We start from the raw sequence: 27,281 nt of genomic DNA, 5'->3' as shown, positions 1-27,281 counted from the left end.
ACATCAGTCTCTTCAGAGTTTACAGAACTCTTCTCATAAAGATTAACTCATGGTGTATCACTCTTACAGGCAGTGATTTATCCGAAACACTACAGGCCTGGTGATGTTGTTTCAAGGCTAACTTCTATTGGAACTTAAAAAATAATTTCTTCCGACTTCCCACTCTTTTGGACCATACCAGTAGCCTGCTTGTGGATGTATAATCATCAATAAATGTCCCCCAAAAGCATTGACAGGTTATTCAGGTTATTTACATTCTGTTTAATGACGATAAGATAACCTATATAACCTTTTCTAACTATAATTGTGAAAATGACCGTAATTGTCAACTTTAATTGTTCGTGTCTCATTACAGAATAAGGGTGTGTCTACTTTGCCAAGGATAACGATGCGTTTCTCTTAGCTCTCATTAGACCGAAAATGGAAAGAGAGGAAACTTGTGAATAAATTGTGGGATGTGATCTACGTCTATTACTTCACTTTTCACTATTTATAAACTTCTCTGGTCTTTGCCTATGGAGTTGACACGGGGTGCTTGTCTCTGTGATTTGGAACTTTAAAAGTTGGCCAGATCGCAAAGGCGCCTTTCCCTTTAAGACCGCCTTGATGCTATGCGAACTGAACTAATCATTGCTACAAACTTGCCGAGTCCGACATGGTCTGGGCTCCTCAGCTCAAATCATGAGCGCTTGTTGCCAAGGCGAAGGAATTAAGCAAGCAATTAATTCACAAGGGATTGGGATACCAACTGCATACAACAAAAAACAAAGCAAAGGTAAAAAATATGCATGTTTAATAGTACTGAAAATATCACTTATCTCAATCCGAGTCATTCATTTTTAGAAATCTCGTAGACTAAAGGGTTACATCCAACGAGTTTGTGATTGAACGTAGATATGCCTTAACGTGAAAAGTGTTTTTTTGCAGTTCTAGAGTGAAAATCTTTCTGAACTGAATAACACGAGATAACATTTCAAGTTTTTTTAGGTGATAGGCTAAATTTGAAGCGTTTGAAGCGTCTGCAAGTGATTGAGAATTGTGGGCTAGACAAGTAGATGGTGGTAATTCTTTCACTCGATTAAATGGTGTATATGGAATGACATTTTAAGTGTGACATTGGATTTTTCTGGATCATATTAAATACAATATATATACATATTTACATACACAACCAAATTTCATTTAGGCACGAGGCACCAGTGCCACCCATGTAATTTCAATGTAAACAGAATGCAGTCCCTGTTCAATGTGGTTCCACAGTCAACTGCAGATTTCATGTTTGGTATCTGATCATCTAAACTTCTCAGACAAGACGACATACGTCTAAAAGTAAATTCTTCCAAATAGCGTAATTCACACTTTTAGATTCACTGCTGAGCTCACAGTACCGTATGTGTTGACATTAAAACATTTGACTGAGCATTTGACTGAGCAACAGGCAACTCTGTTTACCCACAGCTGACACGACCTCTGAATTCTGAGGACCACTGACATTGTGTCATCGTCAGAGCGGAGTCAGATTGGAGGCTCGGCACGTTGTACGATGCACAATACAACTCAGAGGTTGGACAGTTGAAAAGGGCTGATGATGGAGACATGCTTGATTGTTTTGCACTGTTTGTTGGTGTCCTCATAGTAGTTCGGGAGCATACCATTTTGTTCACAGTCTCGCTGAAGCCGTAGACAGGAAATACTTTGGCTAAAATTAATATGAATTTCAATTGTTCCATCATATCTCTTCACTTGTCAAACTGGTCATTGAAAGTTATGTAATTAAGCAATAGGCTCTTTGCTCCATACACCACAGAAGAAAAAAAACTTCTGCGACAAACCACAAGACTTTTGACTGAGTGCTGCAGGTACAATGTTTCTAATGTGTGTAGTTTGATAACCCAGTCTTTTTCACTTTGCTAGTTTATTTTCTCTAAGACTTCCACTGAACAAACTTCCCACTGTGTCATTGCAGACAAAGTCGTTCCTTAGACTGTGAGGACCCAAGTACACAGGATGTCAGTCATTATGCTCTCTCAAAATACAGTGGTATCACAGTTAGACAGACTTATTGTCTTATCAGTGTTTGTGTTTTTACAGCAATTAGAAATTGCACACAACTGTGCTGTAATTGCACTGTCATTTTGAACCTGATTTTTTGAACTGATTATCATCTATAGAACTTATTCACACACACCAGCACACAAAAACACATTGATATAGTCGTCACACAAAGACACGTACAGGAATCTTACTCAGACACACACACACCCAAACACACTTCCTATCTGGCTAGGAAGTACGCAAAGCTAAAGCATTCCCTTCCCATATTGTACAGTTTCTCACATTCACACATAGCAGAAACAGGCAGATAAGGCTATGACTCTTTAGATAGACGGACACTTTTAAAAGACATCCTACATCAAGTCACTGTAATTGTTACAGTCAACATTTTACGGCTTGGGCTAAATATTCTCTGCTGGTGACTAAAATTGAACAATACGGTTGCTGTGGTTTGGACTTCACAAGCTTAGTGTAAGGAACTGCTTCACTTGTCAAAGAATGAGTTTATAAATAAACAGATCTTCCACATTCACAGACTGGCACAGAGCGTTGCTCAGGGCTGTGCACTACTATTTTGAATGACACTTGGCATTTCTTACTAGTCAAAATGGTAATTACAGTACCTAACTATAGGTTTACTAAAGCGGGCCCATCATCTCATTTAAGCTGTATTTCTTGTTTTTCCTCCTTCTTATAAGGAAGAGAAAGTGTTTTGACAAAAACAATGTTCTCCTCCGTCAGATGTTTTGATCGAAGAGAGGGTTTAAAGATGACTGAGAGAGCAGAGCGTCTATTAGCGGGGCGATGCGCACACACAGACAAACACACACAAGCTTGTACTGTCATCTAGGCAGTGACATAGCTGAGCCATGGCCCAGCTAGCCCGCGTGGAACAAACAATGACATATTGTGTCTCACAATAGAGCCTCACAGTTATTTATATACAGCCCCCCTGCACCCCCCCACCTCGCACCCCCGCTATCCCAGAGGCCTCCTCGAGTCTTTTGGCGGATCACTCAGGGCTTCAGGCGCTTCCTCTGATTGTTTGAGTTGTGGTCACCAGTGAGACGTGAGGGACTTGTTAGGGGACATACTGTATCTGAGAAGATGGCGTTGGAACGGTGTGGGAATCGGAGAGGAACATTGAGACACAGTCCTGTGTTTAGTTGCGTGGCCCGACTAGGCCACAAAGTGTGGGAACGGATGCTTTTGCATGTAGATTGAGCTGCCAGGGGGTTGCGATCTCATGTTGTTTCCTAATTTGTCATTTTTTAGGAAGACAGCATTTTGGACACACTGCTTGTTGGTGTTGTTGTGTGCTAGGTTCAGAGGCGCTATGTGAGCCATCCGTCACATCAAGTTACTGCTCTTCCTACTTGACTTGTGCATTAGCCCTGTTTTAGGGTGCTAATGATGGGTTTGTAATGCTTAACTTGGTAATAGCACTGTGCTCATAAAGATGGTTTGGCAACACCACACAGGGTTTGAAGCCTGATTACATAGGCTCAGTTTCCCAGACAAGGATTAAGCCTTGCCTAAAAACCTTTTCAATTGAGATCTTCATTAAATTTTTCTCTGATCTTGGGACAAGGCTTCTTCCATGTCTGTGGAAACTAGGCCCTCGTGTTTGGGCCATTAACACCTCTTAAGCACACTTCCAAATGAGCCATAAAGGGAAGTTGGTGTGAAATTCTGCCAAGATGATCATGCCTTGAGATGCTTTTATGTAAACCAATAACATTGGTTCAGTGCCCCAGTTATAAACAGACCAGCAATCACTTTGCAAAGCATTATGGGTGTTTTATTATTCAGCAGTCACAAGCAACTCATTGATCACATTATAGTTGGATTGAGGCGGAGAGCTCTGCAAGATCTGAGAAGTATCTCTTGTGGTTTTGAGCTTCTGTCACTGTGGAAGTGGGGACCTGATTTGTGACATCTCTGTTCCTCTTGCCGCCCTCACTGCAGAGTATTAACCAACTGATGAAACTGGAACGAAGAGCCTGTCTGCTACTTTGCTTCTGTGTCATCATCCTACTCTTCCAACTTATATCACGTGTCATATACTGCAATCGCTTGCTTTGAAGTAGCATTTGTCCATTAGGCAATGGCAGCTACTGTAGCTGTTCTTCTGACAGTGTGTTGAAGTTAATCAAGCCTACATGTTAGGACTTTGTGGGTGTCAGAGGGCTTTGTTGTTTATCCTTGATCTGGTTGACCGTCAGGGTGGTTCCCTTCCTCTGGACTCTACAGTGGGAAAGAGGGGGGAGGGGGAGGGAGGTGTCGGAGTTGAATGGAGCAAGGGTGAAGAGGGAGGTAGGATTAGTGATGAGAACCGGACCAAGGAGGGTGAGTAGAAGGCGAGAGAGAGGGAGAGAGAAAAACGAGAAAGGGAGCAGAGAGAATTTTCCACCACCATGATGTCAGTGTTTGAGGGACGGCTGTATCCTGTGTTTTGAGCAGCTCTGATGTGCCTCACAGATAAGGACAGTTAGAAAGGGGAGGTAGGAAAGAGGAGGAGTCTGTTTATTTGTTTGCTTCTTTGTGGAGGAATTTCTGATGGTACTGGGAGTGACTGTAACTGAATAACAGCTGTCTGAAATAGGAAATTGAGGATAATGGATTCCTTAATGAAAATCACTTAATTACCGTATTGCAGATATTGTAATTTGGTTCTGACAATAATCCTAGCTCCAGCCTTAAGCCTTTAGTAGTTGAAGAATGAAATGCTTCTTGCATAATATTTTGAGCATTGACTGAGTGTGACCTATGTTGTCATAGTAGAGGCCAGTGACAAGGCTGACTTCTTTGGCAGCTCTCTTCATGTGTCCTACTAAGGACAACAGGTGTGAAAATGTCCCTTGGAGTGTTTCACCTCCATCGTCTTCCTCTTCCTCTCGGCTCTTTTTTTTTCTTCTATATAATTTTATTTATCGTATTTGATATAATATTGTATAGCCCTAGTATTTTATTTTATTTTGTTGTATATTTTCTACATAAAATTTTTATTTTGTAAATTATTTTTAAATGTTCACTGTATGCACCTGCCCACCAAAGTAAATTCCTTGTTTGTGACCACTTACTTGGCGATTAAACACGATTCTGATTATAACCCAACAAGCACACTAGTGTTGCAGTGTGGACACTGGATTACTGACCGTTTGCCTTTAAAACACAACTTTGTTTGTCTTAAGTTGCAGTACAGAAAAGCTCTTCCTCCTCGGTGCACAGTGGTCAGCAGGTCAGAGCAGAAGCTGCGGTCTGGCTTTTTACGTTTTAAGTGTAATAGTTCCTTATTGTGGTTGTGCCCGACTGATCCTTTTTCCACTGTAATGGTTTGGGCCTGTGGTTGGTGTCCTTTGGAGAGACAGTTGGTATTTTGGCATTCGGTTAGCCCTATACATTGACTACCGGTGATATATTTCCTCTGGGATAACATTTAATTGTTCTCCCCAAAAAAAGAAGCTTTGACTATTTGAATTTGTTTTAAACCTAGCTGACTGTGATGGGATTTATTTTCTAAATGCCCTGACACAAAATCATTTATATTTTGGTTAAAGTATGAGTAGAAGACAGTTGTCCTTGGCCATAAAAATATGTTGTGAATCATCATGCAAACACACAAAGCTTGTACAGAAGTGAATCATATCTGTATTGTTTATTGTTATATTGTATAACATAGAAATTTGCTCCCACACAAGATGGCTGCCATGTAGACAAGTGTCGCGGTTCCTCTCCAGTGTTAAATTTCATCTCTTTGTCGAGGCCTTACTCCGCCAGTAATCCTCCTTCCCTGTGTATGTGGTGGAAGTGGGATGGGTGGGGTCCGTATCCTCTGAGCCGCCTATTTCTCTCCTGCTGCTTTCCCCAGGTCAGCCTTTATTCAGCATAGGTCATGGACTTCCAGCCCTGGACCCACCACGTAGCCTATATCAGCTTAGCTTAGCTTAGCTTAGCTTAGCATAGCATGCAAATCAGAATTCTGTGGTAGCAGAGCATAGACATCTGCTCGGCAAGCCGGGGCCAGAGGTTAGCTGCCAGAGCACTGACACAGGAAGAGAAGGATGTATGTCAGAGGTTTCTTTTCAGCAGCTTCCCACTGCTGGGCTTTTCCTTTCTTTTTGACCCTGCAGATATCTACTGCCCAAGGACAGAGAACCCCCCCCCACCACCACCACCACCACCACCTCCTCAATGACTACAGCCACCATTATACTACACTGTAGTAGAATTAGTGTTCTTGCACAAATTTGTTTTCAAAGAGGGAAACTTAAATATCGGTTTGATTTTAAATTGAATTGAGTGAATGTCTTGAAATAGCACACTAACAGCCTCAGTTGACTTGCCATTGACGGAAATGTATTCTCCCCCAAACTCTGCCCCCTCCTTGTCGCACCGGACTAGACAGACCATACAGTGTGTGACTGTATGCCTCCCACTCACCAATCTGGCACAGAGTCTCACTCGGCCTTGAGATTCTTCTCTCAACTCCTGTGTTGTCAGGCTGAGTCACCAATAGGGACACACACACACATCAGCCAAGCCCTGTGAGAAGTAGCCTGAATCCATTAAAACTTAATGCATTCCCAGCTTTCACAGGAAATGTCTGCGCAGAGAGCTATCAAAGACAGGACCAACCCCCCCCCCCCCCACACACACACACACACACCCATAGCCACACATACTCACATATAAACTCTCAAGTACACACACACACACACACACACTCCCGCCAGCAGCTTGCCTCACCCCGGTTGCAGGGTTGGGTTTTTTCCTTCCCCCCTTCCCATCTGGACACACAACCACCACCCTCTTATCTGGACTGCTACTTCAGTTCATTCTGACCGACGTTTTTTCCCCCCAATCGATGATTTATCAACAAAACACTTGCATATTCCCCATTTGCCCTCTCTAAGTCTCAGACAATTACCAAAGCCAATTTGCAGACTAAGTCTTTACTTTGCATTTGTTTTTCTCTCATGTCTGTGGTAAACAAGGCCTGATGACCATCTTGTGTCCCATCCCTGCTGACTTCAGTTCATGCCCGTTTCAAATAGGAACAATCCACTTACTTTGTCCCATCAATGACATCAGCCTTTTGTTTCCATATCTGTGATTTTTAAGGGGTCTGGAAGAAGGGGTCTTGACCTCCAGGGATTGTAATGTCACATAATGCCACTTCAGTCCTTTAAAAACAGCATGTCTTTTTTTCTCCAAACATGGCCGAGTCATTAACCCTCTCCTGCCCTCAGCGGGGTCGTAAAATGAGACTGATGAATGATGCAGTACCAGTGGGATCAGGACATGCTCCCTCCCTGCTGGGGATGACCCTCAACATGCTGAACCCTCCCGAGATGACAGGGTTTTAGATTACCTGACATCACCAACTGAAATGACTGTCTGTGCTAGTTTGGCTCATATGCAGAGTAAATCTTGCCTTCTAAATCAGCAAAACAAATATCTGAAGAAAGAAAACAATTACATGAGTTATTCTTGAATAAAGTGACTTGGTTGTAACACACATAAAATATATCAGACTGTAATGTCGTTACTTCATGCATTTATTTACTTTTAATGTTCATACTCTACTTATTTATTCCCATCCATTTCAGATGGAGTGCAGTGTGCTCCTCTTCTAGGTGTGTGATGGCCGTTGACCTGCCCGCTGGCCGACCTCCACCTCGTGCCCATGGTCGTCATGGCAACGCTGGATGGCAGCACGCCTGTTGAGACTCTGCTGGCCACCATCCACCTGGAACGCTACCTGAACGAATTCCATCTATCTGGTTTCCTACAGGCCAGGGACTTCACCCACCTGGACCATGAGGCCCTCACCAGGGTGGGCGTGACAGCCACCGGACACAGGAAGAGAATACTCCGATTGGTCAGCCACATCAAACGAGCCAATCAGCATTCAGCAGAGGCTCAGAGGACTAATCACCATCAAAAAACGGAGACCAGTCAATTATTGCACCGTCGCCAGTCTGACTCAGATATTCGTTTGCCACTACCCAGACAGACAAACCCCCCGTCCAATCAAAAAGGGGATCACACCCGCTTTGAAGCTTTGCGGAACAGTTCGGCTCCTAACCTCTCCGCCATGCTAGCTAACTCAGGGTCGGAGCAGAGCAAGGTCATGGTGAAGCCGGTGCCCAAACCTAGAACTGTGTTCTACAGACGTAGAACGACAGAACTGCCCAAGTTATCCTGCCTAGCAACACCAGAGCCCTCTCAGCTAGGGAGGAAACCTTCTCAGGAATCCCTATGCTTCACTGTTCTGGAGGGCTTGAACTCAGGGGAGACCCCCGACCAGGCGACCTCTGCCCCCGTCCAAAGACAGAGCCTGGGGGAGAGGAGGCTGAGTGGCTCAGCGTTGACAGAGCCACTGCCCCCTGTACCCCCCAGGCTCAACCGAGGGGTCCCCCCTTCGGCGATCAGGGTATCCCCAACATCCTCACCCTCTGGAAGGTCCGAAACTGATCAGGCTGCCAACCCATTACCCCTCTCCTCCTCCTTGTCCTCCTCTTCTTCCTCCTCCCCACGTAACCATGACGACGACCGACGCTCCTCCTCTCTGTCCGCGTCTCCCCCCTGCTGTTCTCCAGGCAGTGGAATCGAGATGGTCTCAAATGAGATCTACTGTGGCACTTTAGTTGGCGTTGCCCCTGGTGGTGGGAGGAGCCAGGGCGCGTTGCCTGTTCCCCCACCTAGACAAGCACTGGAACGGACTCCGGAGAGACACGGGTACGACAGCAAACGCATGAAATATCTGTTTATAAACATTGCATTGTGATTGAAGGTCTGGGATAGAACTTGAAATTATAATCATATATTTACAATAGTATATTAATATAAGATGAGTACATATATCTTTTTTTGTCTGTGTCAACAGCAACACTGTGTCCCATCTAGGAGGTAAGCACCATGTGTCTCTTTTGTACATTTAAAAGTAGTTTACACTTTTAATTGAATTAGTTTAATTATTTATAATATGATGGATGTGGAGAGGGTCAGCTAGGCTACACAGTTACCTTCATTTCCCTCCTCAGTTCCCATTGAGGACCCTGAAGAAGAGATCAGCCCATACTGTGAAACAGTCTTCCTAAACAATTGGCAACTGGAACACTCTGAGGTAAAAGTGTGTGTGCCACACCCCATAACCATTAGACCTCCACACACACACACACACACACACACACACACACACACACACACACACACACACACACACACACACACACACACACACACACACCAGGCTAACTGTTTGTGTAAATCCAGGTGGAAAGAACAAGAAGTGAAGGTAGAGGACCAGCGATGACAAGAAAGGAGGAGGGCAACCATGCAAAGGATCATGGGTAACCATTTGACTGTATTTGACCATGTCAGTATTTCTAAAGTGTTTTTGACCTGCTATGACTATCTACATGTGTGTTTCCATGTCTGCAGCAGAGGAAAGTTGTTGCAGTCCAAGCGCCTCTCCCACGCCCTCCACAGTGATTCCCAGGGCTACTGCACTGTCGGAGAGCCCACCCCTCCCCTGCGCTGCCTCTCCCTGCCCCCCCACCTCTACCCCACAGAGCATGATGACGAACTAACCATCTCCCCCTACGCCAGCTACACCTCGTTCTCAGAGCGCACCGCGCCCATCATCAGCGGCTGGCTGGATAAGCTGTCCCCTCAAGGGTACGCCTGGCCCGCGTCTGGCCTGGGTCTGGGCCAGGGACTGGGCCTGCTTCTCCTATCCTCCTCTCCTCCCTGCATCTCTTCCCTTCTGCGGAACTGTCTGTGCTTGGTTTCTGTCCTCTCTGCAAAACGCAAGCGGTGTGTCTCCGTCTTCCTGTTTCTTGTATAATTTTTCCCCCTCTGTCGTTTTAATCTGTAGTATGGTGATTCAGTAGTTCTGCGTAACTGTTAAGGCTTAGCTTGTATCCCTTTCGTCTCATTTCCTCTCTTTCTGACCTTTTCAATGTTAAATTTTGTTTTATCCAGTTCAGTGGTTTCTTTGTATGGCTTTTGTCTGTGATGTTTCACTTATCACAACACCATCATTCAGCAAATATCCCCCAGGGACTTTAATATATTATTAGTAACATTGTATATCTCTGTGATTCTGTTTTCGGCCCTTTAGGAATTATGTGTTCCAGAAGCGCTTTGTGAAGTTTGATGGCAAAAATCTGATGTACTTTGGCAGTGAGAAGGTAACAAAAATGTGTTTCTTTTCCAATATTGTAAAGATTAAGGTATATTATACTACATATGTATGTGTGTACTTAGTTTCTATTTTTTCTCATATGTTTAATAGTTGTTTGTCAATATACAGTACATCCCAGTATTTACTAATTTTATCCAATCCCTGTTTTCCAGGATGTTTATCCTAAAGGAGTGATCCCATTGGCCGCTATACAAATGGCCCGGGTGGCCAAAGACAATAAATTTGAGATAGTGACAAGTCACAGGACGTTCATTTTCCGGGCTGATAACGAAGGTAAACACAACATTCACACACGCACACACACACCATTTCCTATAGATTGCAGTGTGACGACCACTAACTACAGAGACAAAAGCTGACCCAATAATGCTGACGAGACGAGTGCTAAAACTAGGTTATAGTGGTCTGTGAGAAAGGATGATTTTAGAGCCAGGGTATAGTTTGTGGGGGTACAACCCATTCAGCCTGCTTATGAAGTGTAAAATCTCAAACAAATCATACTCAGGGTGAACTTTGAACTGTAGCTTTTGTTCACACTGGTTCTAACCAGACTACTGTCTGAAACCCCTTACCACAGGTTTCTGTGGTGTGTATGTCTCGCTTATGCTACAGTTTCTTTTTTCTGCTTCTTTTTTGATGTCCAAGAGGCTAACCATAGCATGATGCAAAAGAATAAATAAATGTACAAAAAGTAAAACGTTTTTTTCTTTTCTTCATCCATGACCTATCAGCACAGAGACACAAGTGGGTTAGCACACTGCAGGAGAGGGTGAAAGACCAGCTGGTGTTCGGGCGGCCTCGCTTTGGCACCGGGGTCCACTGCCAGAAGAGTGGCATCCTCGAACTGAAGGGAACCAAGTCCAAAGTCTACACAGCCATCAACACGGAACAGATCTGGCTGTACAAGAGCGAGCAGGTGATGACAGCCTTGACACACCGCGCAACTCATCTCGCTTGTTAACCTTTCTCATCGCTCAAGGGCGTTGTCCTTGATGAACATGATTCTTTGACTTCCTGTGCCGTTGGTTTGTAGGAATGTGGTACTGTCTTGTGACACAAACTGCCTCTGAAAAGTGACGTGATAGAATTATAATGGTATTTGATGTTTTAGTTTCACTGTGTATTGGAAAAACATTCTGTTCAGAGTAAAATTACATGTATGCAAAATTAATGTATAAATATCCATAATTTCACCCTCTGTTTTGAATTCTGTTTTTCCATATCCAGTGTTTTAAGAATGGAATTGGAATCACTTTGATTGAAGCCAGAGGAGCTACAATTCGAGATGGCAAGAATAAAAGCTTTGACCTCATTACTCCTTATAAAACCTTCAGGTGAATGTTCCCATCTTCTGTGGCACAAATTCTTTGTGTCTGACATACTTGAATAACTGACTGTCACGTGTCTGACATATTGCACAACAGTTTTAGTTTTCTGCCAATATTTGCTATTTTTCCTTCCTTCCAGCTAAAATCGATGTGACGAAAAATTACCATACTTAAAACCTAACTTAATTACAGCATTAACTGTCTCACACTGTCACTGTCACCCTTTGTCACCTACTCCCAGTCCACCTAGGCTGAGTCCCATAGGCTCGGTTCAGCGAGTACCAGACCAGATTGTCTAAGTTCAAAAGTTCAAATTCTCCCCTGCAGCTTTACGGCTGAGTCGGACCGGGACAAGCGTGACTGGATGGAGGCGCTGCAGGAGTCCATAGCCGAGACCCTTTCAGACTACGAGGTCGCTGAGAAGATATGGTCGAACCGGTCCAACAAGATGTGTGCCGACTGTAAAGCTATAAACCCAGACTGGGCCTCCATCAATCTGTGTGTTGTCATCTGCAAGAACTGTGCAGGTGAGACTCCAGTTCAGCGGGAATGACTTCATACTAAGAAGCCTGACAGACGTGGTTACTGTGACAACATACCACATGTGCAGAGAGGGAGAATTCTGTGTATGCCTCGCAGGTGTCATTACCAAGTCCTTCGGTGAGGAACCGCAAAGTTAGGTGTTAGGTTCACTTCACTAATGGAATGCTACCTGATCCCATTCCGGTTGCCTATTCCATCAGCCACATCCGAGAAACAGAACACACACAAACACCAGTGACTCTCAGACCGTTGCATTCCTTCCTGTTGTTTTTGTACCAACGGTCCTCAACAAGGTGTAAATTTTAGCTGCTAGCATAGCTGGAAGGCTTGGTGTAAGGGCCCCCGTTGCAAACACAAAGACTCTGTTTAGGGATGTCAGAGTGATCGCCAGACTCTTTTGTGTCTCCTTTTCTGCCTGCAGGTCAGCACCGAGGACTTGGGACAATGGTCTCTAAAGTACAGAGCCTGAAACTGGACACCAGTGTGTGGAGCAACGAGATTGTGCAGGTGTGTGTGTGTACTGGTGGGGGGTGGTGCAGAGGCATACAAGGAAGGAATTAAGGAACCTAAACCGTGGAAGGGCAATGCCAATGGTATTGCTGGTCAGTCAAGGGTGCAGTCTTCATGCTAGTTTATCTCAAATATATCCATCCTATCACAATAGCAAAAATACCTATTCATTTCTGTGGTAAGCTACACCCTGTCTTTGGTTTCAGTTAGGATGACTCACTTTTCATCATGAAAGTAAAAGAGTATAATGATCAATTATTTCTTCAATGAAAGGGATACATTACCCTACTCAAAACAGAATATAAATGGATGTTCACCTATCAGGGTTAAATGCTAGATAGTGTTATTATGGATGTCATATTGAATTAAACATACTGGGAGTGAGATGTAGTTCTTTGTAGCTTGACTTCTGACTGTTGCTGTGAATGTTTGCTTGTGCGTGCATTCCTGTGTGCGCATGCTCACAGCTTTTTATCATGCTCGGCAACGACCGTGCCAACGAGTTCTGGGCGGCCCGTCTGTCTGCATCTGACGAGCTGGACTGCGACGCCACACCGGACCAACGGCGGGAGTTCATCAACCAGAAGTACCGCGAGGGGCGCTACCGCCGCCCCCACCCTAGCTTCAACACTCAGGAGGAGCTGCTAAAGGTTGGCACAAGACTCGTCAGTCACCTTACCATAGCTTACCACATTAATGCCAGTGGAGAGGAGGCCAGGATGTATTATGAGGGTAAAACAGGAAAGGGCTGATTTGTGCTTTCACAATTACGTAAACTTGAATTCCACAGTGTCAGACCTAGACCCGAAGAAAGATTCTTGATCTTTTATGTACATGGTAACCCACTGTTAAATCCCAAATGACCTTTAACATATTTAAACATCTCGTATCTGTTAACTTTGGTTGCTAACAAAACACATAAAACACTCACTTGTTTGAACTCTGTGACATGCAGAATGTGTCCCGGTGTGACCACCATAGCTGCTATGTTTCCGGGCTACCCGTCCAACTCCAGAGACCATAACGTAGTGGAATGTGCTTTAAAAGAACAGGGGCGACCATAGAGAAGAGATAAAGGAACGTTGAATGGAGGCTGTGTTGGAATTTGGCCTGAATGTCCTGTGGCAGTAAATGCTTTTACTGGTGGGTCTGCTGAATGTGTATTTCCCCTTATCTCACCCTCTTTACTTTCTTTACTTTCCTCTCTCTGTCATCCTCTCCTCTTGTCTCCCTGTCGCTCTCCACCCCCCACCCCCCCATCCCTCTCTGTTCCCTCCAGGTTCTGTGCACCGCAGTGACTGAGCAGAACCTGCTGAAGACCGTGACCCAGATCTTCACAGATGCCGAGGTGGCACGCCTCTGTGACACCAATGGATATGACAAACCTCCATTTTCAAACTACTACTCCCATGGTGCTTCAGGTGAGAGTCCTGCTGTTCACATGGTACGCAAAACATTCTAAACCTCCAGGGAAAGCTTTCAAGAAATTACCGCACGGTTGAGTTGAAAGGCAACCTAATGGTGGTCCCAAGGCCATGTGGAATGTGAAAGCCGTACAGCAAAAACTTCTAAATCATGTTTTTATGCCAAACATGAAATTATGGGTGTTATTTGAGGGACTTTTAGGCTATTTGACTTGTCAATGAGGTGAATACAAAGCGGAAATGTTTTTTAAAGGGTACTTTACTGTGCAAGCAGAGAGTATTCAGGCATGTAGCACTCTTTGGGCCAGTGGAGTTTTTTCCCTCCAGCCGTTTCCTCTTAGACTGAAAAGTAACCTGGAAGGGCAGTGTGAGAGCCTTTGTGATGAATGAGTGTGCTCTGTATGCCTGACCAGAGTCATGTCAGAAATCAGAATCAGAATCAGAAAGGGATTTATTCGCCATGAAAGTTTGCACAGACAAGGAATTTGCTTTGGCAGGAAGGTGCATACAATGTCTGAGTCCAACATTAACAGTGTAGAAGCTACCCTGTGCAGGAGAGAACAACGGAACATGAAATACCATGCTCATTCCCCACTACTACAGAGAATGGAGGTGTGGACCGACAAATTAACTTGGAAAGAAAAATAATATGAATCCTCTCCTCTCCTCAGACCCCAGTGTTTATGACGAGATAATGCAGCCGGTCCTGCATTCTGGCTACCTCTACAAGTCAGGCTCGGCGAACAAAGGCACATTATCCCGCAAAACCAGAGAAGGTAGGCGACTACACTGCCCCCCTCCCAGCAGCTCTGCTCTTGGCACAGGTTGAATAGACTGGAATGAGCCTCCACACTGACATTGGTATAAAGGTCTTTACTGAACAAAGTGGACAAAAAAATACTGTGTGGGACCAACAAATGCTTACTGTAGGTTGTTGTACCGGTCATTTTATGGTGGAATTTTACAGACACGTGTGTTTATCATTGGTCAATTGTTACATCCAGGAAAAAATAATTTTCATTTCCAGTTTTCTTGTGCTTTTGCTGTATTTTGTATGTTATATAAAAGCCAACCCGTTTATGGTATCAGCTGCCACGAGTTTTCAACAGCTGAACTGAAAGTGTTTCTGCTTCCCTCCTGTTTGCTCAGACTTCCAGAAGTTCTGGTGCACAGTGGAGAGGTCTATACTTTTCTATGAATCGGACAGGTGTTCGGAGCCCAGTCTGAAGATCAACGTCAAAGACATCCTGTGTCTGGGAGTCAGCAGACCAGCCTCCTGCCACAACAACACTGGCTTCATAGACAGGTGCTGGAAGCTATACAACTCATTATGTGTCGATGAATGTAGATGGGTTACTGGTATGTCACTGACTCCGCCATGTACACATGTATAACATGTAAATTGCATTAAGTTTAAACATTGCTAAAAAGTTTTTTTCTGTAGGTTTCGCTACACTTTTGAGTTATACCTGACATCCGATAAGCTTTACCAATTTGGCTTGGAGACACCTGAAGCGCTACAGAGCTGGGTCAAAGCCATTGGGAAGGTACCAGATTAATCCCTCCTCTTGTCCCTGAAGCTTTCTTTACTCATTCATATTTCTTATATTCCTCTCTGTTCAAACAATCAACTTTTTGATCTTAAAATGAGTGTGTAATCTGATCAAGCAATGCACACCATTGGGTGTTTTGAATAGACTTTGGGTGCAGGAATGTGGTCTTCATTGCTTGAACTCCCATTTTGTTCCTATTGTTAAACATAAACGTATTTTCACTTGATCCTTCCCCTTGGTGTTCCATCCTGCCACAGTTGAACTTCCTGTGTTGCACTCTATTCAATTGCCCCCTTTCCTTTCTTCCTTCCTTGAGATGATCACATGATCACTAATCTTAACAAAACCTGATTGGACCAAGCTTGCTTCCCACAGCCTGGCTTTCACGCAGTCAAGTATTATGCTTGATAATACTTCCTGCAAGAAAGGTCGATGGCAAGGATATATTTGAAATACTGCCTCCACCCACTCTAGGCTGCCACGCCCCTGAGCTGTCACTGCCTGCTGACCAGGGAGTTTGAGCGGGTGGGGATCCTACGCTACAAGGCCATGCTGGACCCCCAGCAGTGGAAGGAGACTTACTTTGTACTGCAGAAGTCCAACCTGTTCATCTGCCCGGGAAACGACGGCGCCGCCGAGGACATCATCAACCTCAAACGACTGCAGGAGCTCAGTGAGTGGGCCAGTTGGAGGCATGTACCAATTGCTATTGTGCGACGCTTGTGTTTAACATGTGTGTTTTGCGTTTGTGTCACAGGCATAGTGTCTGAGAATGAGAACCATGAGAAAAAGGATATTCTGGTGTTGGTGGAGAAAGGAAGGCAAGTTTACTCTTTCTATATTTGAAAACAAAAACGTAAGTAACAAATACTTTAAGTAACGACATCTTACAGGCCAATTTAGGTGGACAAATTCCTGGACAGATTGGCTGATGGAACTAACTAAATAGCATTTTAATTTGCTTTGACCCCTGATTGTTCTTTAGACCCTACAGTTTACCACCATCTCTTACCACGCTCTTCCTCTACTAGGACTCTGCATGTGCAGGGTGTGGGCAGGACAGACTTCTCCCTGTGGTATGCAGACATCCAGAGGGCTGCCGGAGGGAGGGGGAACACCCTGAGAGAACAGCAGCTCAGCAGAAACGACATCCCTATCATCGTAGACAGCTGCATTGCCTTTATCACACAGTATGGTAAGTAAGCACTATGAGTCACACCCAAACTCAAATCACAAATCCTTTTGATTCTTCTAGAAAAAGCTTGGTATTTGTAACGTTAAACATTGATCCACCGGATCCTCAGTCCATGTGTAACCAATGATAAACAGCTATTTTGTGGTAACAAGGAATAGATGTTGCCACATCTTTAAAAAAAAGTTCTGTAGCTGTGCACTTGTAACGAGGGGAGAGAGATGGGAAGTGATGTCATGCATCTGTGGCCTCTAGGCCTGGGCCACGAGGGAATCTACAGGAAGAACGGAGCCAAGTCCAGGATCAAACTCCTGATGGAGGAGTTCCGAAAGGACGCCCGGAATGTGAAGCTACGGATCGGGGACAACTTCATCGAGGACGTGACGGACGTGCTGAAGAGGTTCTTCCGTGAGATCGATGACCCCATCTTCATGGCTGAGCTGCACTCTCTCTGGAAGGATGCAGCTAGTGAGTTGTACCACGACAATGTTCATCTTTCTATTCTGGACTTTCAAGTGCTGCATGGACGACATCAACGAAAGAAATGTGTTTTGATTTCTCTGCCGTCTGTCGCCCTGGTAGAAATCTCGCAGAAGACCTATCGTTTGGATAGGTACAAGGAGATCATCCATAGCTTACCCAGAGTCAACAGGACCACTCTGGCTGCCCTCATCAGTCACCTGTACAGGTCAGTTTCCTCTCTCCCCTGTGAACTTAAAATATATATATTTTTTCATTTTTTTAGGGGGGGTTTTCAACCTGAGACAAATGCATTACCTACTTATACAACGTCAACCGCATTAACTGCAGTAGGTGATATGCAGCAGGTAAATCAATGATCTTCTCTGTTCTTCTCTCTTCCCCAGAGTCCAGAAGTGTGCTGATCTGAACCAGATGTGCACCAAGAACTTGTCCCTGCTCTTCGCTCCAAGCCTTTTCCAGGCCGATGGAAAAGGAGAGCATGAGGTTAAGATTGTAGAGGACCTCATAGACAACTACCTGTATGTATTTGATGTGAGTATGGGAGTGCTAGATACACAACTTACGCCACAGATCATTCATAACCAATTTTTTTTACATTCGCGACAGCTTTTACATGTTCATGTGAAGATTTTCATTTTGCCACAACTGTGGAACAGTATGGGAAGGCATGCTAAGTATACTTTCTGTATTATTGTGTGGAATTCAGATTGATGAGGAGCAGCAGACCCAGATTGAGCTGGAGATCAGTCTCATCACCACCTGGAAAGACACTCAGGTAACAACTGGTTGTCTAAGTGAAGGAGGGGCGATCACAGTATACAGAATCAATCATTTTTAAGGGCCTTGTGTAAGTTTGTTATGTTTCTGCAATGACTCCTTTCTGTCTCAGCTGTCACAGGCAGGGGACTTGATCATTGAAGTTTATTTGGAAATGAAGATACCAGACTGCTGTATCACACTCAAGGTAAACACAAGAAAAGAGTAAGGTTTAGTTAAAGGTTAATTATTTTATTTTTTTAAGTGCAGTTACAATCCTTGCCACATGGTGGCGCATTCCACCATCCAACACTCCTGTAGCCTCACCCATCAGTTTTTCAAAACTTTTTGTAGAAAATATATATTTGTTAAAGTTAGTTGCGAGCCCCGGCCTAACCTGAATGTGTTGTCCTGACAGGTTTCTCCTACAATGTGTGCTGAAGAGCTGACCAACCAGGTGCTGTACATGAGGAACGTGCCTGCGGGAGAGAAGGATGTTTGGATGACGTTTGAGGCCATAGAAGACGGACAGCTCGGTGAGACTTTTTTTTATGTCTAAGGCTTAAAAGAATACTAAAAATAGCACAGAGCTAGCAAAACTTTAAAAAGCTAATAGCATGGCCCTGTGGTCATGATCTGAGATTTGAACTGAGGTTAGATTTGGAGAAGTAGGACAGTCTCGTGATGGAAAATGACAGACTGTTTCTTATTTGAAACACTTATTTTTACCATTGGCTTGTTCAAGTTGGTTTTATTGAACCCAGATAGTAATGATAAATAATATGTGAGAAAGGATCGATTTGGTGTACAGTCATGCCATGTTGCTGAGTCAAACTATGGAATTGTACAACTGAATGAACACTTTTGGCCATGGAAAGACATAACCAAGACAGTGTTGGATCCACAGTCTCAGCACCATTAAGTGCTATAATATTGTCTTTTCATCCTAGAACGACCACTGCACCCCAAAGAGAAGGTTCTGGAGCAGGCCCTGCAGTGGTGTAAGATGGCCGACCCAAGCTCCGCTTACCTGGTGGTCAAGAGGGTACCCAGAGGAGAGGGGATCAACCTCCTCACTTGTAAGTAAAGACGAAGCAATAGAAATAAAACATTGAAGTCTGTCAACTTAAAACAGTAAATGCATTTACACTCAAGCACTCATAATAAATGATCCAAAGGAAATTATATTCTAGCGTCTATGGGGCCTGGAGAAGTGCTTTAGTTTACGTGATAAGATAAGATTCTTAACATTATATTATTATTTTGGGTCACAGCATACCAGAACGACATCATGAAAATAGGGCTACTGAAGTGCAGAGAGGAACCGCCCAAGCTCCTCCAGGGGAACAAGTTTCAGGAGCGCACCTTCCAGATCAAGGACCACAAGCTGCTGCTGCTCAAGGACAAGAAGGTACAGCACGTCTGGGAGGAAGCAGCCTGGGTGGAGCTCAGCCTCCACACAGGTCTGGGAGGATGCAGCCTGGGTGGAGCTCAGCCTCCACACAGGTCTGGGAGGATGCAGCCTGGGTGGAGCTCAGCCTCCACACAGGTCTGGGAGGAAGCAGCCTGCGTGGAGCTCAGCCTCCACGCAGGTCTGGGAGGAAGCAGCCTGGGTGGAGATCAGCCTCCACACAGGTCTGGGAGGAAGCAGCCTGGGTGGAGATCAGCCTCCACACAGGTCTGGGAGGAAGCAGCCTGGGTGGAGCTCAGCCTCCACGCAGGTCTGGGAGGAAGCAGCCTGCGTGGAGATCAGCCTCCACGCAGGTCTGGGAGGAAGCAGCCTGGGTGGAGATCAGCCTCCACGCAGGTCTGGGAGGAAGCAGCCTGGGTGGAGTTCAGCCTCCACACAGGTCTGGGAGGAAGCAGCCTGGGTGGAGCTCAGCCTCCACACAGGTCTGGGAGGAAGCAGCCTGGGTGGAGCTCAGCCTCCACACAGGTCTGGGAGGAAGCAGCCTGGGTGGAGATCAGCCTCCACGCAGGTCTGGGATGAAGCAGCCTGGGTGGAGTTCAGCCTCCACGCAGGTCTGGGAGGAAGCAGCCTGCGTGGAGCTCAGCCTCCACACAGGTCTGGGAGGAAGCAGCCTGGGTGGAGCTCAGCCTCCACGCAGGTCTGGGAGGAAGCAGCCTGGGTGGAGCTCAGTCTCCACGCAGGTCTGGGAGGAAGCAGCCTGGGTGGAGCTCAGTCTCCACACAGGTCTGGGAGGAAGCAGCCTGGGTGGAGCTCAGTCTCCACACAGGTCTGGGAGGAAGCAGCCTGGGTGGAGCTCAGTCTCCACACAGGTCTGGGAGGAAGCAGCCTGGGTGGAGCTCAGTCTCCACACAGGTCTGGGAGGAAGCAGCCTGCGTGGAGCTCAGTCTCCACACAGGTCTGGGAGGAAGCAGCCTGGGTGGAGATCAGCCTCCACACAGGTCTGGGAGGAAGCAGCCTGGGTGGAGCTCAGCCTCCACACAGGTCTGGGAGGAAGCAGCCTGGGTGGAGCTCAGCCTCCACACAGGTCTGGGAGGAAGCAGCCTGGGTGGAGCTCAGTCTCCACACAGGTCTGGGAGGAAGCAGCCTGGGTGGAGCTCAGCCTCCACACAGGTCTGGGAGGAAGCAGCCTGGGTGGAGATCAGCCTCCACACAGGTCTGGGAGGAAGCAGCCTGGGTGGAGATCAGCCTCCACACAGGTCTGGGAGGAAGCAGCCTGGGTGGAGCTCAGCCTCCACACAGGTCTGGGAGGAAGCAGCCTGGGTGGAGATCAGCCTCCACACAGGTCTGGGAGGAAGCAGCCTGGGTGGAGATCAGCCTCCACACAGGTCTGGGAGGAAGCAGCCTGGGTGGAGCTCAGCCTCCACGCAGGTCTGGGAGGAAGCAGCCTGCGTGGAGCTCAGCCTCCACACAGGTCTGGGAGGAAGCAGCCTGCGTGGAGCTCAGCCTCCACACAGGTCTGGGAGGAAGCAGCCTGGGTGGAGTTCAGCCTCCACACAGGTCTGGGAGGAAGCAGCCTGCGTGGAGCTCAGCCTCCACACAGGTCTGGGAGGAAGCAGCCTGGGTGGAGATCAGCCTCCACACAGGTCTGGGAGGAAGCAGCCTGCGTGGAGCTCAGCCTCCACACAGGTCTGGGAGGAAGCAGCCTGCGTGGAGCTCAGCCTCCACACAGGTCTGGGAGGAAGCAGCCTGCGTGGAGCTCAGCCTCCACACAGGTCTGGGAGGAAGCAGCCTGCGTGGAGCTCAGCCTCCACACAGGTCTGGGAGGAAGCAGCCTGCGTGGAGCTCAGCCTCCACACAGGTCTGGGAGGAAGCAGCCTGGGTGGAGTTCAGCCTCCACACAGGTCTGGGAGGATGCAGCCTGGGTGGAGCTCAGCCTCCACACAGGTCTGGGAGGAAGCAGCCTGCGTGGAGCTCAGCCTCCACGCAGGTCTGGGAGGAAGCAGCCTGGGTGGAGATCAGCCTCCACACAGGTCTGGGAGGAAGCAGCCTGGGTGGAGATCAGCCTCCACACAGGTCTGGGAGGAAGCAGCCTGGGTGGAGCTCAGCCTCCACGCAGGTCTGGGAGGAAGCAGCCTGCGTGGAGATCAGCCTCCACACAGGTCTGGGAGGAAGCAGCCTGGGTGGAGATCAGCCTCCACGCAGGTCTGGGAGGAAGCAGCCTGGGTGGAGTTCAGCCTCCACACAGGTCTGGGAGGAAGCAGCCTGGGTGGAGCTCAGCCTCCACGCAGGTCTGGGAGGAAGCAGCCTGGGTGGAGCTCAGCCTCCACGCAGGTCTGGGAGGAAGCAGCCTGGGTGGAGATCAGCCTCCACGCAGGTCTGGGAGGAAGCAGCCTGCGTGGAGCTCAGCCTCCACACAGGTCTGGGAGGATGCAGCCTGCATGGAACTCAGCCTCCACGCAGGTCTGGGAGGAAGCAGCCTGGGTGGAGCTCAGTCTCCACACAGGTCTGGGAGGAAGCAGCCTGCGTGGAGCTCAGTCTCCACACAGGTCTGGGACGAAGCAGCCTGGGTGGAGATCAGCCTCCACACAGGTCTGGGAGGAAGCAGCCTGGGTGGAGCTCAGCCTCCACACAGGTCTGGGAGGAAGCAGCCTGGGTGGAGCTCAGCCTCCACACAGGTCTGGGAGGAAGCAGCCTGGGTGGAGCTCAGTCTCCACACAGGTCTGGGAGGAAGCAGCCTGGGTGGAGCTCAGCCTCCACACAGGTCTGGGAGGAAGCAGCCTGGGTGGAGATCAGCCTCCACACAGGTCTGGGAGGAAGCAGCCTGGGTGGAGATCAGCCTCCACACAGGTCTGGGAGGAAGCAGCCTGGGTGGAGCTCAGCCTCCACACAGGTCTGGGAGGAAGCAGCCTGGGTGGAGCTCAGCCTCCACACAGGTCTGGGAGGAAGCAGCCTGGGTGGAGATCAGCCTCCACACAGGTCTGGGAGGAAGCAGCCTGGGTGGAGCTCAGCCTCCACGCAGGTCTGGGAGGAAGCAGCCTGCGTGGAGCTCAGCCTCCACACAGGTCTGGGAGGAAGCAGCCTGCGTGGAGCTCAGCCTCCACACAGGTCTGGGAGGAAGCAGCCTGGGTGGAGTTCAGCCTCCACACAGGTCTGGGAGGAAGCAGCCTGCGTGGAGCTCAGCCTCCACACAGGTCTGGGAGGAAGCAGCCTGGGTGGAGATCAGCCTCCACACAGGTCTGGGAGGAAGCAGCCTGCGTGGAGCTCAGCCTCCACACAGGTCTGGGAGGAAGCAGCCTGCGTGGAGTTCAGCCTCCACACAGGTCTGGGAGGAAGCAGCCTGCGTGGAGCTCAGCCTCCACACAGGTCTGGGAGGAAGCAGCCTGCGTGGAGCTCAGCCTCCACACAGGTCTGGGAGGAAGCAGCCTGCGTGGAGCTCAGCCTCCACACAGGTCTGGGAGGAAGCAGCCTGGGTGGAGTTCAGCCTCCACACAGGTCTGGGAGGAAGCAGCCTGCATGGAACTCAGCCTCCATGCAGGTCTGGGAGGAAGCAGCCTGCGTGGAGCTCAGCCTCCACACAGGTCTGGGAGGATGCAGCCTGCATGGAACTCAGCCTCCATGCAGGTCTGGGAGGAAGCAGCCTGGGTGGAGCTCAGCCTCCACGCAGGTCTGGGAGGAAGCAGCCTGGGTGGAGATCAGCCTCCACACAGGTCTGGGAGGAAGCAGCCTGGGTGGAGCTCAGCCTCCACGCAGGTCTGGGAGGAAGCAGCCTGGGTGGAGCTCAGCCTCCACGCAGGTCTGGGAGGAAGCAGCCTGGGTGGAGCTCAGCCTCCACGCAGGTCTCCACGCAGGGAGTCAGGTGGCTGAGCGGTGAGGGAGTCGGACTAGTAATCCGAAGGTTGCCAGTTCGATTCCCGGTCATGCCAACTGACGTTATGTCCTTGGGCAAGGCACTTCACCCTACTTGCCTCGGGGGAATGTCCTAGTACTAACTGTAAGTCGCTCTGGATAAGAGCGTCTGCTAAATGACTAAATGTAAATGTAGGTCTGGGAGGAAGCAGCCTGGGTGGAGTTCAGCCTCCACTTCCTCTTTTTCTGCCCATAGTTTTTATGTTGTGTGGATGGTGGGACTCATGGAAAAGGTTATTGAGTAAAGCAACAAAATGTGGGAAAAAAGGAGACAGCCTACTTTCCAAGAGCATTAGAACTCACGTTGTTTCACAAGCAAAGCAAATGAGTTCAGTGTTTCTGTACCTGCAGAGCATCAAGCCTGAAAAGGAGTGGGCACTAAAATCAATGAAAATCTACATTGGAATCCGGAAAAAGCTGAAAGCTCCATCAAAGTAAGAACGCTTCTATTGTGTTTTGCCTCAGAATTCCCGATGTCCTGTCCAGTCATGGAAATGTACAAAAATACATGTTATTTTACTCTTTGTTTTAGATGGGGGGTTACAATAATGATGGACAAACACCAACTGTAAGTAGCATCAAACTTTTGCTTTTTTTGGCAAAACAATCTTTAGTTCAGAGCGAGAAAAAACTCATGTTAGTTGAAAATATTGAAAAAGTTGTTCTGGTACATAATGGGTATTTTCCCTGAGGATGTGCTCTGACTTCCTCATTGTGTATACAGTATTCGAGGTCATCTTACCTGAAATAGACCGTTATGTAAGTGGTGTGTATTGTTAGGCAAGGGTTTGTAATGTGTTGTGTTGGGGTCTGCCCCTCCACACCCGTTTCAATAGAAAGCTAATCACTGCTTTGTGCCTCCTCCGGCCCCTCTCTCATCTAATTCATCCCCTCCAGGTACCTGTGTTGTAACTCAGAGACTGACCTCTGGGACTGGATAACTAGTTTCCTGAAAGCACAGGTGTGTGTCCGTGCGGGTGTGAGCATGCATGTGTTAGTGCCAGCTTCTGATTCCTCCTTGTTCTGCCCCATTTGCATCCCTATCCTTAGTTTTAAGTTCTCACTTATCTCCATCCACCTATCTCTACCTCCCCCCCCTCCTCTCCCACCTCCTTCTCCTCCTCCTGGCAGAACGATGACTCCCGGCCCCCTGTGTTGCGGCGCCACTCCTCCTCTGACATCTCCAAGCAGAAGTTTGGCACCATGCCGCTCGTGCCCATCCGCGGGGACGAGAGCAACTCCACCATGCTCTCAGCCAATCAGACCCTGGTACGTTGGAAGAGTTGAACACGTTTTTTCTGCTCAGATTTCCACATGAAGCCTCAGAGGTTAAGACTCTCCATCTTGTATTTTTGTTTTGCCTGCAGAGGAAGTTACACGCCAGAAGGACACTCTCCATGTTCTTCGTAAGTATCTCTGTCTCGTTCTCTTTTCGGCCTCTAATTTCAACATGGTCACACATTCTTTTGGTCGTTCACTTCAACAATGAGATCGCAAAAGTCAAGGCAGGTCAAGGAACAAGTAAAAACATGTCAATATGACCAAATTACCAAAATGTAAAACTTCAAACTCTGTTCTGCATCATCTGCATTTCAAAAACACTTTTTTACAAGTGTCCCAGTTTAAGAAGCATGTTTCCTCATGATAGATTTCTATCAGCCAAACTTTTCCCCGTCCTTTTCCTGTTGGAAGCCTCTACGTCCTGATATGACACCACCAGGATGTAGGGGTATGTTTGATGTGGGGACAACAGGACGCGTAGGAAGAAGAGCTGGTTTCTAGATTGTTCTGCAGCATTGTGCTGCTTGTCTTGAGGCTGACCTCGGAGATTAGTCAACAACCTTCTCCACCCAACCCTCACTTGTGTTTTCAGATTAATTAGCGGGGTATGGGCGTGTGGTGTTGCTACCTGTCCCAGCCCCAATCACATTTACAAAGGGAGTTTCCTGGAGTTTTGATCTTTTGTGCTCAGCCAATGAGGTGATTATCTCAGTGTTGTCACTATGATACTACAACAATAGCCGCACCTGCAGCAGAGGAAGCCTGTTGTTTCTTGAACTGTAAAACCTGTGTTTTTGTCATTAAAGGGATAGTCTGCTCAAAGTACTTCTCAATATGTGAGAGTATGAATCAATGATTGACGACGTGTTTGCATGCTGCCTTTAAAGCACAGCTGTCACAGTGTGCAATATTTTCTTTCATGCTGTTGACTATACTGTAAATTCGAATGGATTTCTCCACTTCAAATAAATCGGACAGAAAACTGACAGTAAACATACGCTGATGGACTCATGGATCTCATGGCGTGGGTAGCCCACTCTGGGGTGTATGATCTTGTGGTAACCGCCCGTCTCTCCTCCACGCTCCAGCCCATGAAGGTGCAGCAGGACTCGTTTGAGGAGCGTGCGGAGACTCCTCCCCCTCCGGAGCCGCTCTACGAGGAAGTGGGCGACTTCGGCCTGCAGGTGCTCAAGTCTCTGGAGACCAGCTTCCTGTCCAGCGCCGCCTCCGAGACCCAGGAAGTCCTCGACCGGCCCCTGTCCCTCTCCCTGCTCCCCCTCAAGACGGCCTCCCTGGACCGCATGATCGGGCCCAACCCTGTTCACATCCTGGAAGGAGGGAGTGGCCTGCTGCCCCTTGCTGGTGGCTCATTAGACACCCTGGTGTCAGGAAGTGACGACGACCCCTGCCACAGCCCAGAAAGTGGGTCCTGTTCGCTCCGATCCCAGACGGAGATGCAGTTACCTCCGGTGGCCAGAAGGAGGCAGCAGCAGGGGGTTTGCACCCCGTCTCAGGAGCTGCTGCTGCAGCAGCTCTCCTCTGTCTTCACCAAGAGGCCTGAGCAGGAGGACACGCCTCACGGTGCCAACCACAGTTGAAGGAAGAAGTGCTAAACAGTCACTTCCTTCATTCAACCCATCACAGTATTCTGTGAAGTTATTGATTCGTATTTTATTGGTTTAGATTTGACTAAAAACAGGGGACATACACACACATACACACAAACGTACACAAATGCAAATATACATAGTGGACTTTACTCTACATGCCAACCAGATTTGGTTAGTTGAATATTAATGTAATTTTCCTGTTGCAAAACAGCTTCCTCATGTATCATAGCAGACTATAACATGTATTGTTTAGTTCCACCTGACCTTTTTTGCTTATTAATTATTTCTCATGCTTTTATAATGTGCTGTTCATGCATTCAAGAATAGGAAGATACAATTTGGCAATCCTAACCCTGCTATATGCTTGTTTACAATACAGCTGTCCACATATAGACACTGGTATAGTTAACCTAAGTACTTTTGGAGTAGAGCTACTATGTGTATTTCAGATAATTCCTCAATTGTCAAGTACATAGTATTCCAAAAATGAATTAGTCTTATTTTATTGTGAAACATGTTCCAGGTTTTTTTTACATATTAATTTATTTCTAGAATATTTAATCAATTTTTTATTATGTGTTTTTACTGTGAAAGAGGTGAGTTTTGACTATGCCCTCACAGCAACCTTACTGTGTTGCAGCACTAGATGGCAGTGTAGATTCACAAGCAGGTCGATGGACACATTAGTGAAGAAGTATTAGTATTCCCCATGAATCTTAAGTTTATATATAAAGGTGAATTATTGTAAAGATTATATATATGACCAAATATATGGAATATTTTATCAACAATATTATATTTTTCCCTAAACCATCAATGATGTGTTCCAACATACTTGTGGTTATTTTGATGTGTTATTAAATTTACCCCTTCATACCACTCATCTCAAACTATGTAACTGTAAATATTGTATAATGTCCTGTATATGCCTGCCATTTCAATCTCCATCTCACAGTATTTTGCATATGTTACAGAGCGTGTTGAACTCATTAAGGAGTATATTAAATGTGATAC

The 27,281-nt window shown here is 47.1% G+C and overlaps 1 protein-coding gene across 2 annotated transcripts; it reads left to right on the top strand.

The window, feature by feature from the left end:
• Positions 1-657: 657 nt before the first annotated feature.
• On the top strand, positions 658-27,281 carry arap3 (ArfGAP with RhoGAP domain, ankyrin repeat and PH domain 3). 2 transcript variants are annotated; one of them, XM_067247789.1, is made up of 34 exons: positions 658-775; positions 7,668-8,799; positions 8,948-8,970; positions 9,105-9,187; positions 9,337-9,413; positions 9,505-9,741; positions 10,187-10,256; positions 10,423-10,543; positions 11,002-11,186; positions 11,498-11,604; positions 11,926-12,125; positions 12,563-12,648; positions 13,119-13,301; positions 13,931-14,072; positions 14,747-14,851; positions 15,225-15,381; positions 15,520-15,622; positions 16,103-16,301; positions 16,386-16,449; positions 16,660-16,823; positions 17,076-17,288; positions 17,403-17,508; positions 17,687-17,834; positions 18,010-18,078; positions 18,193-18,267; positions 18,478-18,595; positions 19,010-19,138; positions 19,334-19,470; positions 23,728-23,810; positions 23,909-23,944; positions 24,274-24,337; positions 24,508-24,645; positions 24,744-24,782; positions 25,746-27,281. In XM_067247789.1, the coding sequence occupies exons 2-34, from the start codon at positions 7,745-7,747 to the stop codon at positions 26,253-26,255; spliced, it is 5,226 nt and encodes a 1,741-aa protein (XP_067103890.1). In that variant the 5' UTR covers positions 658-775; positions 7,668-7,744; the 3' UTR covers positions 26,256-27,281. The 2 variants fall into 2 exon arrangements, with proteins under 2 accessions (XP_067103890.1, XP_067103891.1); XM_067247790.1 differs by lacking the exon at positions 658-775 and adding an exon at positions 1,490-1,563.

This window comes from Osmerus mordax, chromosome 12 (assembly GCF_038355195.1).
Source record: "Osmerus mordax isolate fOsmMor3 chromosome 12, fOsmMor3.pri, whole genome shotgun sequence".
NCBI classification, from domain to species: Eukaryota; Metazoa; Chordata; class Actinopteri; order Osmeriformes; family Osmeridae; genus Osmerus; species Osmerus mordax.
Note: the sequence above shows the minus strand (reverse complement) of the source record. Positions and strands in the feature narration are given on the sequence as shown.

Bases quoted from the DNA above. Each gene is read 5' to 3' on its own strand.
- arap3 (XM_067247789.1), top strand. From the start codon at position 7,745: ATGGTCGTCATGGCAACGCTGGATGGCAGCACGCCTGTTGAGACTCTG. The intron at 9,414-9,504 runs GTAACCATTTGA...CCATGTCTGCAG, and splicing joins AACCATGCAAAGGATCATGG to CAGAGGAAAGTTGTTGCAGT. The intron at 24,338-24,507 runs GTGTGTGTCCGT...TCCTCCTGGCAG, and splicing joins CTAGTTTCCTGAAAGCACAG to AACGATGACTCCCGGCCCCC.